The sequence below is a fragment of the Choristoneura fumiferana genome, chromosome 15 (genome assembly GCF_025370935.1).
Source record: "Choristoneura fumiferana chromosome 15, NRCan_CFum_1, whole genome shotgun sequence".
Lineage (NCBI taxonomy): Eukaryota > Metazoa > Arthropoda > Insecta > Lepidoptera > Tortricidae > Choristoneura > Choristoneura fumiferana.
Genome location: NC_133486.1, coordinates 8,923,039 through 8,934,441, shown reverse-complemented (window position 1 = coordinate 8,934,441; position 11,403 = coordinate 8,923,039). Strand labels below are relative to the sequence as shown.

Genomic DNA, 11,403 nt, shown 5'->3' with positions numbered 1-11,403 from the left:
TAAAAGACCTATCCAACGACACCCCACACTGTAAGGTTGGATGAGAAAAAAATATCACCCCCACTTTACGTCTATGGGAGGTATGCAAAAAAAAATTTATTTGAAAATTTTATTGTACTTTTTTGTCGGCATAGTTTACATACATATTCGTGCAAAGTTACAGCTTTTTTAGCATTGATAGTCCCTGAGCAAAGCCGCGGACGGACAGACAGACAGACAGACTTTAAACCTAAAATTGCTAAAAGTGGCCCCGAAGCGGTAACGTTTCGAGTGCTCTGCCTACCCCGTTTGTGAATACAGGCGTGATGTTTGTGTATGTGTGTGAAATTTTTCGATTCGGTAGCCAGCGCCATCAGGCTTGTGGTTCAGCACTACCCGAGTAAAAAAGTTTGAATTCCGTGATTTTATTAAATTCCCAAAGTTCACATCGTGGTATTGATTTATAATTGCATGAAGAACACCCGTAGGCTATTTTTTAGAAAGTTGTCCAGGGGACGTAAACATGGCAACGAGGTACATACAAGCAAGACTTGATGGACCCATTTAATAATATTATATAGTAAGTAGGATTTCTAACTGATTAAAATATCTACTGATATTTTAAGTTCTTACCGGTAGGATTAATAATAGAAAGGACAGGTTATAGGCTAAGGTTGGGGAATTATTGCAGTCAATTCTGAGAAGTCAATAGAAAAACGCGTATCGTCAAATAAAACTTTATTCCTTACAAAGTGGATACGACCAACATTTTAACAATACAAAATGAAGCAGTACCGCAAACTATTTACAGAGGCTGTAGAACTACACACTATACTTACACAAAGAAAGGAATTGACGTGTAAAAGATAACACTTAGACATTTGGAAAAGCGCACAGTTATATTTCTAAAAACGTGACTAAAATGTGAGCGTTCAACCTTTGCATTCTCTTTCACTCATTCGAGACTTATCTAAACTAGCCTGTTGCCATTGACTTTGTCCGCGTTGAATTCGTTTATCCCTATCCCGCGGTAACTATTTATGCAAATTTCCGGGATAAAAACTATCCGTATACCAATTTTCATCTAAATCGGATCAGCTGTTTAAGAGATGTGATGTACAGATTCAATTATTAACTGTGGTGCGCTGGCAACGGTGGCGCTCCCTTCGCACTTCCGACCTGTCATCGGTGGCGATAAGCGTCTGCTTGAGCCGGATCGTATCTACTCTCAAAGTTTGGTTTTTATTTTTGGACATGACATGATGAGGTAACAAACAAACAGTTTTACAAACTTTGGCATTAAATTTATAATATTAGTGGGATGGGATTTGATTTATATTTGAATTTGACGAGTCGCTGAGAGGCTTTGAGGGCCAAATTTGAACTTCGTATCTTGCCGTCCCGCTGACGCTCATTATTATTTAATACGAGAGTGAGAGGGACGGTACGATACGAACTTCAATTTCCGAATTTTGTAGCAGCCCCTTTGTGTGGCAAACGCTTTTGATTTTGATTGAGAGAAAACATGTCATATAATATTAGTTAGGTAGTCAAATTATTCTGGAATATTAGAGCAGATGGTTAAGTTAATTTTGACTGATTGCAAGCAAGCCTTTTTCATACGATTTTATTTATTTTAAATGTTCACCCCTTTGACACTTGTAGTTAGACTTTTTTTTACATCGATTAACGCATGGAAAATTTCACAACTTTAATTAATAAGATACGTTGAAAAATATTCACACGGGTGCTGTCAAACTAACCCAACTACTCACCTTCTGAAATATTACGAAATAATTTGACTTTGTATATTTATTGCTCTGCTGAATTTAGGAAGAATGAAGATATTTTAACTGGTAACTTACAAATAATGTAAAGTCATTTGATTCGCATTGAATTCAACAAGTATAAATAATACTAAGGTAAAATAAAATAACATTTTTAAATTTGCTAATTTGGTCCTTCGAACCAGATAAATAAAACAAGTCACAGTAATTTAAAATTGCTTTTCAAAAGTTGGATATTACTAAATTCCGGGTGCAATGCAAAATTTTATAAACATCATAGATTTTTTGCTGAATTCAGACACTAAAAATAAATCATAACATAACTTATCTAAATTTCAATTACACCCTATTGTGATTCTACACATTATTGCACTAAAATTTATTCATAAAATTCTTGAACACCTGAAACAAACTGATTTTTAGGATAATGTTGATTCCCAAAAAAAGGCTCCCAAAATAAAACTGAATCACGTACCAAGGTAGAACCCTTTTCATAATCAATTTCGCTACGATTTCTTTGGCAGATGTATGGAATGCCAATATAACATAGTAGCCCAAAGGTTTCACCCTGTTACGTGATTCAGTATACGTTACCGTTGATTATTTGATTGCTAGTAACTCCGCAATATAACAGAACTAAATAGGTCTTAAGCAGATTCCTTCATATATTTTTTTCTAACATCTGGTAGCATGGTGTACGGTTGTGTTGCTCTGAAGATGAACTCTAGTTGAGTTCTGGTTGTAGTGTGGTGGTGGTGATTGATGGGTTTGTGTGATTTGTGTGTGTTCTTACAGTGGAGGAGTGGAGTGGAGTGGGAGGGTGGAGTGGTGGAGGAACTGCATGAACACGCATATCTTGCATACACTTACCTATCATAAGTTCGCGGGTGAGCAAAGAAATTCTTTTAGTTAATTGATATGGACCCCCGAAAAGTAACGCCTGATTCAATAAATTATAATTATTTCGGGTTATTCCACTCTATTTAAGACCAGCAAAATCCCCATCATAGCAAAAACTTGTTTGTCGTCTAAAAATAATAATCTTGTAGGTTAAATTACTACCTATGACGAAGAAATGTAAAAAACACGCAGTGGGTTTTACACGGTGTGTAAAAAGTGTATTTTTTGGGCTTTAGCTTAATAGATAGTTTTTGCAATGAGTGGAAAAATTCAAATGTGCAGTTTTTTTCCCATTAAAAACTAACTTTACTTGACCTTTAATGCTTGGCGGTGTTGCGGTTGTTAATTACCATGGGGATAAAAGTACTGGCGTTACTGTTCGATGCTTTAAGGTTGTTATTAGGCTGCATTTCTTAGGTTGCATTACGAGGAATATGTTTTTCGTGAACCAATAGAAACGCTTCATTTACTTATCCTCGCACAGCACTGCTCTATTGGAAACAGCTGAGCGGAGCAAAAAACAGGTAAACGAAGAGTTCCTATTGGTTCATGAAAAATACATTACTCGCACATCTCTGGTGGAAACGCAGCTTACAAATATAAGTTAAAATAAAATGTCTATACTTATGGCATATTAGGCAAAACTCTGCGCAGGGGGCGACACTAGAGCAAACAGCCATGACAACGACACTTCTGTTTATATTTTGTCGCCATGACAGATCATGACCAAAGATACAGTCAAGTGCAAAAATATGTATCTATTCTAACCACTCAAAAATATGTTACCACGGCCTTATTACGTCGGAGTAAGAGTCGGTGGTACGTATTTTTGAAACGTTGAAATAGTTCATATTTTTACACTTGACTTATAGAAATCACGATATTATTATATTTATTCTGCCCTCCTAAGCCAAAAGGCGCTATCTCAAAAAAAACACGAGTTATTAATACCATTGTGTAGCTTAAAACATTCTGCATGACATGTTGTAAATGAAAGAAAAGCATTTTTTTTTTCAAAAAAATAATTGAAATAAATATGTTACTATGGCATTAAAGATACTCAAAAAAACTGTTTTCGGTTTTGTGATAGTGCTGCACTCTGACGACAGAAAATTGGAGTAATATTCCATATTAGTTTCAGTATCCATCATACAGCGGTACGTTTTTTATTTTGGCATTTGAATAATAATAAAGTCTATACTAATAGATGTGAAAATCGTCACTACTTTTACAAAACCTCGTATCTCAAAATCTATATTTTTACTGAGTGAACTTTATGAGCATTACTTCAAGGTTTAATTTTGTTGAAATATTGATTTGAGATACGAGATTATTTCAAAGTAGTGACGAACTGGTACTCATTTAACACAATAATTGACTTAGCGCTTCGGGTGTCGTCGTATTCCGATCGAGACCCGACTTTTCGCGAAGGAAAACTATTCTACAGCAACTGTGGTTATGTCGACGGACACGAGCATTAGAACATTTCATCACTACTTTAAAAAAAACTAGTACCTCAAATAGATAATTTTTCCGAGTGAACTTTATGAACATTACGTTAAGGTTCAATTTTGTTGACATATTGATTTTAGATACGAGATTATTTTAAAGTAGTGACGATTTCCAACTTTTCCATGTGTGTCACTATGAAAATAAGCAGAAAAAGACGTGGCTTAAAATTAAATAAACAGTTTAGATTACTTATGAGATTGATTAAATTTAAATATGATCTTTAGATTAAAATACCACAAACGGGACTTATCACGCTAAACACGCAAGCCTACTCGTGACCACGGCCACTGTAATGTGGTCGAAACGTCGAGGTAAATATTACTTTTTTGAAGATCACGAAAGTTTTAAACATTATATGATCTTTAGATGTCGGACAAGTGTGTAAGAATCTATGATACATTTTTATGTGTCATTTCCTACCTAGCGAGTGTTGGCATCAAACAAAGATACACTTGTTTAGTTGCATGACAAATCTAACGTAAATTAATTAAATACATGAATAAACTACTTTAACTAACGGAACCGATTGATGTGATGACCGTCGAGTATTATTAAGGATCATAAAACACACTTTTAAAAAGCGTACTCTTAATTAACATACAGTCAAGGAAACTGAATCATGTACTAGTGGAATTTTTAACCGACTTCAAATAAGGAGGAGGATCTATGTTCCGATGTTTGTATTTTTTTTTCGTAATCAATTTCGCTATAATTTCTTTGGCAAATGTATGGGAGGTCAACATGACATTAGTAGCACAAAGGTTTCGTCGACTGTACGCTTGCCTAATAAATATAGTATTCCAAATTGTATACTTTCCAATATATTCACTTTGCAAAATGTATATTTTCCAGAAACATACAGTATTTTTAAGAATTACTCTTTTTTAAATAGTGCTTTTTCAAGATAGTGAGATTTATAGAGAATAGTTTGGGAATGTGCACATTTCGTAAGCTGCTTTACGATAAGCCTTCTCGTACTTATATGAAAACCTTCATAACACTTCATATTCATAAAATTTTTTTTTACTCACTTAAATACATCTGATAAAATAGTGTACAGCCAACTCATAAAGCAGAAAGCAGAGTCTAAACGTTTGAAGTATTTCATTAATCCTTACCTACAACAAAGTTTTATTTCATTACAAATCAAAACTTACAATCGTGAATTTTCATCACCATCCTCTTTTAAAACATTTGAATAAAAAACTGCCTGTTTCACTTGTTTCAATTATTCACACCTGAAAACATATAAAAGTTTATAGTTTTCACAATTTCAGTACAAGCGTAAAAATAATTGAACGCATGTGATACAGTCAGTTAAAATTTCATTTATTCGGATGTTATAAATATAATTCGCACCACATTTTGACAGCAATTTAAAATACAAATCGGACTAGTGTTATACTGACAAGTGACAGCTCTCAAAAGTAGTGTGAAAGATAGTGTCAAATTAAACTATTCAATTACACACTCCATCTGATTCTTCCATCAAACTGACCGTGGGAGGCGCCGGCATCGGCACCGCCCAAGGTCGATACATCCGTCCTTGTCGCGCTAGGCGTATTGCTGCGGGTGCGAGAAGGCTAGTAGAAGAATAGCAGGCGTTCCTGAGCCGTGCCTGAGAGTAGACGCCAGCCGCGTTTGATGTTCAGGTACTGGATGATTGCACGTACACAGATTAAGATGCCTGAAAGAAAACACAAATATTAATAGGGAACATTACTTTGTGTCCCAAAAATGTATACCTCGGTGAGTTTCTTGCTGGATTCTTCTCAATAGATGTTTTTCGGAACCGGTGGTAGATTTTTTTTGACATTCATAAGTGCTTGTTTATGGTTATTAAGGAAATTAATGATGCTTTATATATTATTATTATTAAGTGCTTGTTATAGTCTTAATGGAATAAAAGTATTTTGAGTTAGGATTGGATTTTTTTACACCTTCAGTTGCTACTAGTTTCAAATGTGGCCAATTTGTAACTTTTGAGGTAATAATATGATGTCTGCCGGGCTCGCACATCTGAGTTTTTCGAAATTCATGTGCAAAACTACATTTGAAATTTACCACGACCTTTACAGTGAAGGAAAACATCTTAAGGAAACCTGGAAAAACTTACGAAGTAATTCAATGGTGTGTGTGAAGTTACCAATGCGCACAGGGCCTGCGTGGGAATTACGGCCTAAGCCCTCTCATTCTGAGAGACGGCCTGTGCGCAGCAGTAATTCAGCCTATTCAGTGACGTGAATAATACGAATGTTTATTCTCGAGTCTCGGGACTTGGGTCTTGGTCGTTGAGCAGGACATATAAAGGGTGGCTCATTTAGATCGGTCAGTATGGAAAAGTCTGAAACTATAAGACATACGAAGATCTGTTCTTAGGAACCAAGTCATCAATTTTAATAACAAGAAAAACTACATTCATACATTTTAAAAAAACTTGAACTCAAGTCGGGTCTCAAACCCGGACGTTTTGAAAAATAAAACTTACATTATTAAAGAATATGAAACAATGCAATTTAATCATTCTAGATATTGTGTTTCATAGTAACATTAATTGCTTATGTATGACCTACACTATCGATATTCAAATAGTAAATAATGTAAGTTTTTTTATGTTTCAATGCAGTTTTTCTTGTTACTAAAATCAATGACATGGTTCCTGAGAACAGATCTTCGTTATGTCTTATAGTTTCACTTTCCTATACTGACCGGTCTAAACGAGCCACCCTGTATAGGCTGGGATGATGATGATGATGAATAAGATGGTTAATCACCAAAAGCCATGATGAGCCACCAGAGCCACGAGTTCTCGTGGCTGGCGAGCTCGGTGGAATGTTTGACGATGAGCGTCCACTTAGCCAGCGACAGCCCGAAGCCGGCCAGCGCGCCGTAGCGGGAGGCCACTGTGTGGCAGAAACACATCAGCAGGAGGAACCCGATCCAGTTGAACAGGAATGCCACTGGGGAAGATAAAATAAGTTTCTATAAGCATCTTATTTAGCTGGCAACGCTCAATGCAAGTAAGTATAGTGCTACGAGAGTTGAAGTCAATGATTATACACAGCTAAATGAAGAACTGCTTGCATAAAAAGGAGAATAAATGAAATGAATGACATGTTCTTGTGTGCGTGACCTCAAATCTGGTGGCACTACCTATATGTAGCCTATGTAGGTCTCCTTACTTAAGACCTAGATGTGGGTCTAGGCTAGGTGTGGTTTACTGCTAGTAATTAATTAGCTTAACTCTTGATTATTTTTTACACAGAAAGAATTAGACCACTAGTTTCTTAGAGAAATTAACTTCATTTGACCTGTAGATTGTCCCCTTAAAGTTAACGGATATCATAAATAACACGGTGTATAAGCAAAAATTTTTCCACTGCTTCATCATATATCATATCTGATTGGGCTGAAATTTAGCAAAGTTACGCAAGTCCTGTAACAGTGCAATAATCTAGTAGCAAAATCCTGGTGATCTGGCCAAGATTGTCTTCTCATAACGAAACTCTTTCGGAACTCGATTTACCGGTGGGTTTTCATGCATGCTTCCTTGCCGCAGGGTCGCATTCCCTTTGAGTAAGATCAGCATCAATCAGCAGAATAGGGGGACTGCTGCACACTTACCGAAGAATGAAGTGAGGAACATGATGTCTGTCCCGAGCAAACTGTTCTCGGGGTCTAGTGGCTCGCCACCCTCCGTCGGTTCGACCGTCACGAACGCCGCAAATGTGGGGTGGTGTGGCGGTGGACCTTGCATCTGTAAAAAACGCATTTGACATTTTAGACTTACAGCAATGTTAGTGCTTATCCCTCTTTTCCATCAATAAGACCTTCCTGGACTGTTGGCAAGGAAATCATTTAGGCATCAATCTGAGGTACTATCGAACAAATGGAATCCTGCGTGACCTACAGTGGAACCTTTTTGTAAAATAAGTTATAGTGACATCACATTGCTTGACCAGGAAATTCATTATATTGTCTTATTGTGAGAAAGTTCTATGGTGGGTCAGGAATCAAACAGATTGACTGTACCTATTTATATTTATTGTATTTATGCTATGCTTGGATACCTAATGTAAGAAAATCACTCTTGTAGAGCAGCGATGTTAAAGGTTCACGTAAGTGAGGGGTCGAAATGTGGACGTTGTCAAGAAACAGCGCATGGAAAGGTCTAATCTATTAGCTAGATGTGTTGATAAAACAGTTTATTTGATATAACATAGCTATTTCAACAAGGAATTATTCATTATTATTCATGATTAACCGTTAGAGACAGAGTAGCCAAACACCTAGGGGCCCCGCGTCGACTAGACGCTCCGCGTGTGTATTAAAGAAATTGAAAATGTTTCATAAAGTGAAAATTTAATTGGATTTTTTTAAAATATCCTATCCTTTCGAAAAATAAAATAAAAACTATAGGTTATTTTTTTTTGGTGCATCTCAACTTTACAGTAAAAGAGCTGATGCACTTCAAATGTTTGAAAAGGGACCCTGAGTATTGCTGATCATTACAGACATAACATCCTCATTGAATTCTGCTTTGCGATTATAAAACAAATATTGCATTGGTTCTTACCTGTGGCATTCCCTCTCCTTCCATTTGTTTCTCACGCTGTACCTCCTCATAGGTGGGCAGCTTAGAGTTCGCAGCCACATCGTAAGGAGGAGGCGCTGAGAAATCAGCTTGTGGTGGTGGTATGTCTTGTATGTTGTCTGGAAGTACATAAAAATGGTTTTAATTTTTCAATAACATTATTCTTTATTTCACTGTCTTTATGGATCTCTTTTGGCTAGTGACTTTTGCCTTATTGTCCAAAGATATATTTTTAAATGATTAATAAGTTCCCATGTTAACTAGTGTGATAGTGTGTCAATGGCCACATAATATTTCGACTGCTGCATGCAACATACAGTACCAAATCTCCTCGCTTCACTTTTTTATTTTAACCAGTGCCTTATTTAGGTAGAAATCAAATTAAAAAAAATATACCTCTTAGGGAATAACTATAATAATTAGGGTATCGCAGTTTTGTGACAAATTTAAATTTAGGTGACAGAAAATATAGTTCCCATATTATTTACCCAGATATTTGCATTTATAAAGTCTTCAACTTGTATAATTATGTGTGAATAGATTAGGAATAAACAAAGGTATACTTTAAAACATATGTAATACCAAATTTTATTTTATTATCTAAAATCAATATGTTGAATAATGATATATACATAAATTGTAGTAACAGAGGTATTTATATTAAATGACATTATGAATAATGATTATTGTCTAAAATAAAAATATAAAATGATCATTAGGATGTAAAATTGTATAAGAAACATTTTCGAAGTTTCAATAATCGAATTTGCAATTTTATATGAGCTTTGGCGCACCACTTGAGAACATTTGTTTTTTTTTATGTCAGGCTCGTGCACTAAGGCTTGCCTACATCTCAGACGGGGATGTATCTGAATATTGAAAATGAATATTATTATAAATATCTAATGTTTAAAAGTCGACAGTCAAAATATCAAAAGTAGCTTAGGTTGGGTTCATTATTTTGACTGTCAATATTTTAACTATTGATATTTCAATTTTCAATATTCAGATACATGCCCTCTCTGACTAGGTAGGTAGTCCTAGTAATTAGACAATCCTGCGGAAATTAAGTTAATATAGCACCACACCACCAGTATAGATAAACAACAGTGTAGACGTGAACGTACGTCTCAGTTTAATTAATTACAATTTACGTTATTGTCACCACAATTGGCTATCAAGGAGGTAATTAACCTCACATGACAGTAGTCACATGCATGACAACCATGCGTGAGTCATCAAAACAATGTATTATCAATCTGTGATTGGAAGTGTGTGAGATTGCAGAACAATGGTATTTTCAGTACATACAGTTACATATACTGTTAAAGTATACCTATGTGGTTTTGTATGATAAGATTATACTTTGCCTTGTTGAGTAGAGCAACAATAATATGTAACATTACTACTACTATTATTACATAATTATTTACATAATTATATATATTATTAACACTACTTTGTTAAACCTAAGATAAAATAGATATCAAATTATTACAAGAAACTAAGTGGAAAATTACAGTTCCATACAAAAACTACTTCCTTCCATTGATTATCACAAGGTATAACTAAAAATGTTATCTAACACGAAGTTGACATTGTTTACCAAACCCAGTGACTCATATATGTGTATGCAAATAATACTTCAAATTAACGTTATCATGATGTTGGCAATAAAAATATTGATAAGGAAATAAATTAACTTACTCATACCAATGAAAGGCGGAGGCATATTGGAGTCTATTGACGTAGGCAATATTACTCTCAGATGCGCCGGCGGGCATATGTTTTCCCCTCGAGGATGATTCTGTGAAATATAACCATTTCACTTCGCTTAAAAACGCAAATAAGTTACATAAATAAACGAGTACACAATCACACTTTGCTTATGACCACGTACCATTTTACTTTCGTCGAACATACAGTTATTTATTTCTTACAGTTAGACTCGAAATGTTTAAATGCACTTTACGAATTTAAAATAAATCTTATAGCATTGATCGAAAACACGACGATTATAATTTTTTATCAATCACAAACGACGTACAAACACCTCAGTGTAGTGTCGTTCAAATTGTAGCATTTGCTTTGCTTGAGTTTGGGTTTGAGTTTCACATAAAGCTAGAACAGCATCATAAACAATACAAATTTGAATCGAAAATAAAAGAAAACATAAGATTTACTTATGTTTTATGTTGCTTGAGAGGTCACCTTTTTTACTATGATGTTAAATTAAAATGGTAATGAAATGATAAACACTGGCTGTGGCAAAATTGGACAAAGAGGCATTTATTATGAACGTGTCGTTTAAAACGTCAATACAATATTGTTCTTACTCTGGGGTGCTACTACGAAATGCGAAAATCTACGTTTGTATCATACCGTCCCTCTTACTCTCGTATGAAATAATAATAGAGACGCAGTGTTACCAGACACCCCGCTTTTCCGCTTTTCACTCCGCGTTTTTGCCACTGGCCCCGCTATCCGCGTTAAGCTAACGCGGATCCGCTTTTTTAAAATATACACGAACAATATTTAAATGTTACCACTTGCTCGCTGCCAACATAATTTACAACTTCCCTAAAGTAAATGTCAGGGACAAAAATATATTATGATTTTCTTCGGCTTTAC

The 11,403-nt window shown here is 35.3% G+C and overlaps 1 protein-coding gene across 2 annotated transcripts; it reads right to left on the bottom strand.

Moving 5' to 3' along the window:
* Nucleotides 1–702: 702 nt before the first annotated feature.
* LOC141435503 (NEDD4 family-interacting protein 1-like) lies at nucleotides 703–11,089 on the bottom strand. 2 transcript variants are annotated; one of them, XM_074098194.1, is made up of 6 exons: nucleotides 10,673–11,089; nucleotides 10,480–10,579; nucleotides 8,755–8,891; nucleotides 7,803–7,935; nucleotides 6,953–7,138; nucleotides 703–5,865 (listed from the first exon to the last, which is right to left on the bottom strand). In XM_074098194.1, the coding sequence occupies exons 1-6, from the start codon at nucleotides 10,691–10,693 to the stop codon at nucleotides 5,762–5,764; spliced, it is 681 nt and encodes a 226-aa protein (XP_073954295.1). In that variant the 5' UTR covers nucleotides 10,694–11,089; the 3' UTR covers nucleotides 703–5,761. The 2 variants fall into 2 exon arrangements, with proteins under 2 accessions (XP_073954295.1, XP_073954296.1); XM_074098195.1 differs by having other exon boundaries at nucleotides 10,486–10,579.
* Nucleotides 11,090–11,403: the final 314 nt, after the last annotated feature.

Bases quoted from the DNA above. Each gene is read 5' to 3' on its own strand.
- LOC141435503 (XM_074098194.1), bottom strand. From the start codon at position 10,693: ATGTTCGACGAAAGTAAAATG. The intron at 10,580-10,672 runs GTACGTGGTCAT...TATATTTCACAG, and splicing joins TGTTCGACGAAAGTAAAATG to AATCATCCTCGAGGGGAAAA. The intron at 5,866-6,952 runs GTGATTAACCAT...GTTTTCTTTCAG, and splicing joins GTGGCTCATCATGGCTTTTG to GCATCTTAATCTGTGTACGT.